This window comes from Protomyctophum bolini, assembly GCF_963924005.1.
Source record: "Protomyctophum bolini genome assembly, chromosome: 18".
NCBI lineage: Eukaryota > Metazoa > Chordata > Actinopteri > Myctophiformes > Myctophidae > Protomyctophum > Protomyctophum bolini.
In genome coordinates this window covers 37681308-37685481 of record NC_137879.1, presented here as the reverse complement: position 1 = coordinate 37685481, position 4174 = coordinate 37681308, and the positions used below count along the sequence as shown (strand labels likewise).

General features: G+C 40.8%; 1 protein-coding gene across 1 annotated transcript in view; it reads left to right on the top strand.

The window, feature by feature from the left end:
* Positions 1-1963, top strand: part of LOC308332858 (phytanoyl-CoA hydroxylase-interacting protein-like) — a 28204-nt gene extending 26241 nt beyond the window's left edge. The window contains exon 6 of the mRNA XM_080788975.1: positions 719-1963. Within this exon, the coding sequence (XP_080645101.1) occupies positions 719-1132 (414 nt within the window). The 3' untranslated portion in view covers positions 1133-1963. The remainder of the gene's footprint in view (positions 1-718) is intronic.
* The last annotated feature ends 2211 nt before the right edge of the window (positions 1964-4174 follow it).

Genomic DNA, 4174 nt, shown 5'->3' with positions numbered 1-4174 from the left:
CAGCGTTGCTTTTTAGCAACAATTTTATTTTAATTAATTACTAAATTTCTTTTTTTTTTCTGTTCTTTTTTCACCTAAACGTCATCAGTGATGTTCATTTCAATGCCATTTCAATGCCATTGGTTATGATATTTGCATATAAATACCCCCCACAGAGGCTGAAATTCACACAAATTAAAAATGTCTGGACTCTGTGCGATTTTGAACATTTTTTAACCTAAGACTTTTGACCTTTACCCTAATAAAAGTAGGTACAATAATTGTAATATATGTATTTTTTTGTGATCATTAGAATGTCTAGAACATGTTTTATTCATTATTGTGAAAGATATCCCCCAAATGTAAATTATTAATTTATGATATTATTATATAATTATTATACATTTTTCATCAAACTTTACTTTTTTATTTTTTTTTACATATTTTTTAGTCTTTAGTCCTAGTAGTACAAAGTAGTAGTAAGGTTGAAATCAATTTTTTGCAAGTAGAAATTAATGCGGGTCTTAGAGGGACATATACTAGGAGCGATGCAAGTTGTGAATGCATACGAAGTATACACGCCCTGTGGGGGGTTGTGTGTGGAGGCCTTTTTCGGGGCGGTTTATACGGACAACCGTTGGTCCGATATAGTCTCGACGCCGGACACTGCATGCCTATACAGAGACTCGGTGCATTTATTATTTCCTCGTATTTCAACTCTTTGTCTGTGTGTGCCAAGGTGGGAGCGGAGGCCCTCTTCAACGCCGACACCAACCTGTACTTCGGAGACTTCTTCTGCATGTACACGGCGTACCACTACGTCATCCTGGTGCTCGCCCCGCGGGGCTCCAAGGGGGACAGCTTCTGCCAGGGCAGACTGCCGGCCCTGGACCGAGCCAACAACCGCTTCCTGACCTGCGTGGAGGTGGAGGAGGAGGCGGCGGGCGGTGGCGGCGGTGGCGGCGTCGGCGGCGGCGGCTCGCTGACCTTTCGCCACGCCCAGGACGTCATCCTGGAGGTCATCTACACGGAGCCGCTGGACCTCGCCCTGGGAACGGTGGCGCGCATCAGCGGTCAGGTCATGAGCCTGTCGACCGTCAACGCCAAGAAAGACCCCAGCTGCAAGACGTGTAACATTAGCGTGGGCCGCTAATAGGGCGTGTTTGGCTATATACTATAGCGAGCTACGCCGGGGCTGAACAAAGCGCACTGTCGTATACTCACTGCGGCTACCTGCTAACTAGGTGCTAATAAAGCGCTGGCTGACTTTGTATACCGCAACTGCTGGCTAACTTAAGCGGCTAGTGGCTAATTTTGCTAAACTGGCTATAACGTATCCCCCACCACGGCCAACTCACCCTCTGCTGTTTCACTGCAAAGCTTCTAGGCTATAGGACTAATCAAACACCCACACAGACACATGCACGCACGCACGCACGCACACTTTTCAATCGAACCACTTCAAATAACATTCAGTTTCAGTATACCTGGAAATACATTAGGAAATATTTAGGAAATACATTAAAGAAATACACTTAAGATATGCAAATACTGGATACATTTTTGGTACAAATGAAAGCGCAAGAGTTGGGTTTATGACTGGTGATGAGATATGGACCCTGGTTCTGGCAAAGGGCTATAGTCACAAGACTTGTAAAGACGTTTTGTTTGTTTGTTTGTTTGTTTGTTTTTTGTACACATTTAACAGGCCGTGTAATGTTATCCTTACTATGCCCAACAACACATTATCGTGTTCCTGATAACAAAACATAAACCGAAAATGAAAAGACTATTTTAGAAAGTGTTGTGTGACATTGAAAATGCTTGCTTCACTCAGACTGTTAAAAATGACCTGTCCCTTCATTTATTTATGTAGATGTGAAAAAAATTACTCCACATGTATTACTATTTTTCTACTGAGGGGTTTGAAAGGGGTAATTTTGGAGTGTGGAGATGTTCTAAGGCGTACTGTATATGCATTGTGGGTGGACCAAGCTTGTTATCACAACGCACAAATGTAGCACCTCTTTTGTCATATACTGTACATTAAAATGAAAGATGGCTACATTTATTCTGAGAGTACAATTACCAACAGAAGCCACTTAATGGCCGGAACGAGTCATCATTAATTACATGTATTCAAACTATTAAGTGACCTAGTGGTCTAAAGCGATGACAGACAGTCAGTAGACAGTCACAATGTGTTGGAGAGAGACAAAATCAAATATTTAAACTTAGAAAGGTTTTGTTGAATATCTCAGCCGTAACACAAATGTGTGTTTTCTTAAAAGGCTAATAAGACAAATATGCCTTAAAACATTATACGGTACTTGCCCATAACTAAAATAAAAACTAAAATATCTTTAATCTTTCATAAATAGAGAATCTTTCACTCAATAGGGACTGCTCCTGTTGCAAGATTATGATGTCATAATGTGTGGCCCAGCCCTATGGAATTATATGGAATGCACGTGCTAATAAAAAGTATTTAAAGTATAATATTGCTTTGATGCTCATATTATCCTTAGGAAGTATTACGTTGTTTTTTTATTAGCATATGCATTCCATACATTCCATAGGGCTTAGAGCATATGGACATATGACATCATCAACTTGTGACAGGAGCAGTTTCTATTGAGTGAAAGATAATTTTATTTATGAAAATATATCTATATATTTTTTAGTTATAGTATAATATAATGTTTTAAGACATATTTGTCTTATAAGCCAGGGATCCTTCTAAGGCCGGTTCAATGCAGGTTTGATGTTATGAAATACCGTTACGCACGTTTGCACAGTTTTTCTCTATGCATCTGCATTCGCATTTGAATGTTTTATGCTGTAGCAGGTGGGTTCCCTTGCTTGCTTTTTGCAGGCACATACTGTGGAAATGTTCTTATCATGCAACCCTGTAGTGTCCTCATTCTGGGGCGAACATTCAGCAAAGATATCCAATCTAAGATAATGTAGCAGCAAACGTACGTATCTACAGCTAAAGGACTGAGGGGAAAGAGTGAGCTTGTATATCGGAGGAGATTTGGTGTAGAGGGGGAAAAGGAGTGGACCAAATACAGAGCCCTGGGTGCCCCAGGTCATCTAAACTAATATTACTAGTAGGCTACAGGCCTACTGTATATTACCAGCACATTTTAAGTGGTTGTACTATAGTAGATGTCAGTTCCATGGCAATAACCATTATGTTTTCTGCATATTGGTCAGACAATGTATATAGCCTGGGTTCCAACCTGATTTGCTGCCTTCCGCTGATCTTAAAATGTCACTTTGAAGTGACATTTCAGATCCGCTGAATCGGGCTGGAACCCATGGCTACAGAAAATGGTTGAATAACGATGCATTTTCTTGCAGTCGTGAGTCGCTATAAGATCCTCAGATCCTAAAAATGCCTAAATTGTAATTGTAAAACTGCAGTGTCATGAGGGATTCGTCAGGCATGCCGGATGACGGTCTGAATTCCAAGCAAGACAGTGTCCACTGTGGGTGTGCAGAAGGACCTTTTCCTTCTATCCACACTTTTCCTGGGCTGTGTGTGCTACAGTTCCTGTCGATTTGATCCAATGAAAGCCAATGAAACTGGTCAGATGACCAATGATATCCAATGAAATCAACAGGAACTGGAGCACACACAGCCCAGGAAAAGTGTGGATAGTACAGCACCTATAATATCCAAGTTGCTCTGCATTATTCACACAACACACGCACAGAGACAGCACCAGTGGAAACCATGCAAATCATGACAAAAAAAAAAGAAGTTTTGATGCTTTAATTAGAACGTTAGAGGTTTTCTATTTCTTCTTTCAAATGATTTGTTCAGCCCAAAGAATTGCGTTTATTGTCATGATTTGTCAGGAGTCGAGTTGGCCTCATAGCTTGTCCGAGGCTTTAAATAAATAGTAAATACTTTCTGAAACATCTATGGGAAAATTAATAGAATGGAAATGAATGAAAAATGAATCCGGTGCAACTCGTCGCTCTGAAAGGGGTTCAGTGTCGAGGACACAATTAGAGGAGTCGGAGATGGAACCAGGAACCGTCTTCTTCCCAAACGGTCACTCTATACCTCCTGAGCAACGTTTGCTCACACTGCCGTCAAAGTGGCAGCGGTGTGATTTCATTATTTTGTTTCCTTCCCTTTTTGTTTGTCTGTACTGTTGAATGGAATGTTTCTTTTTCCTTA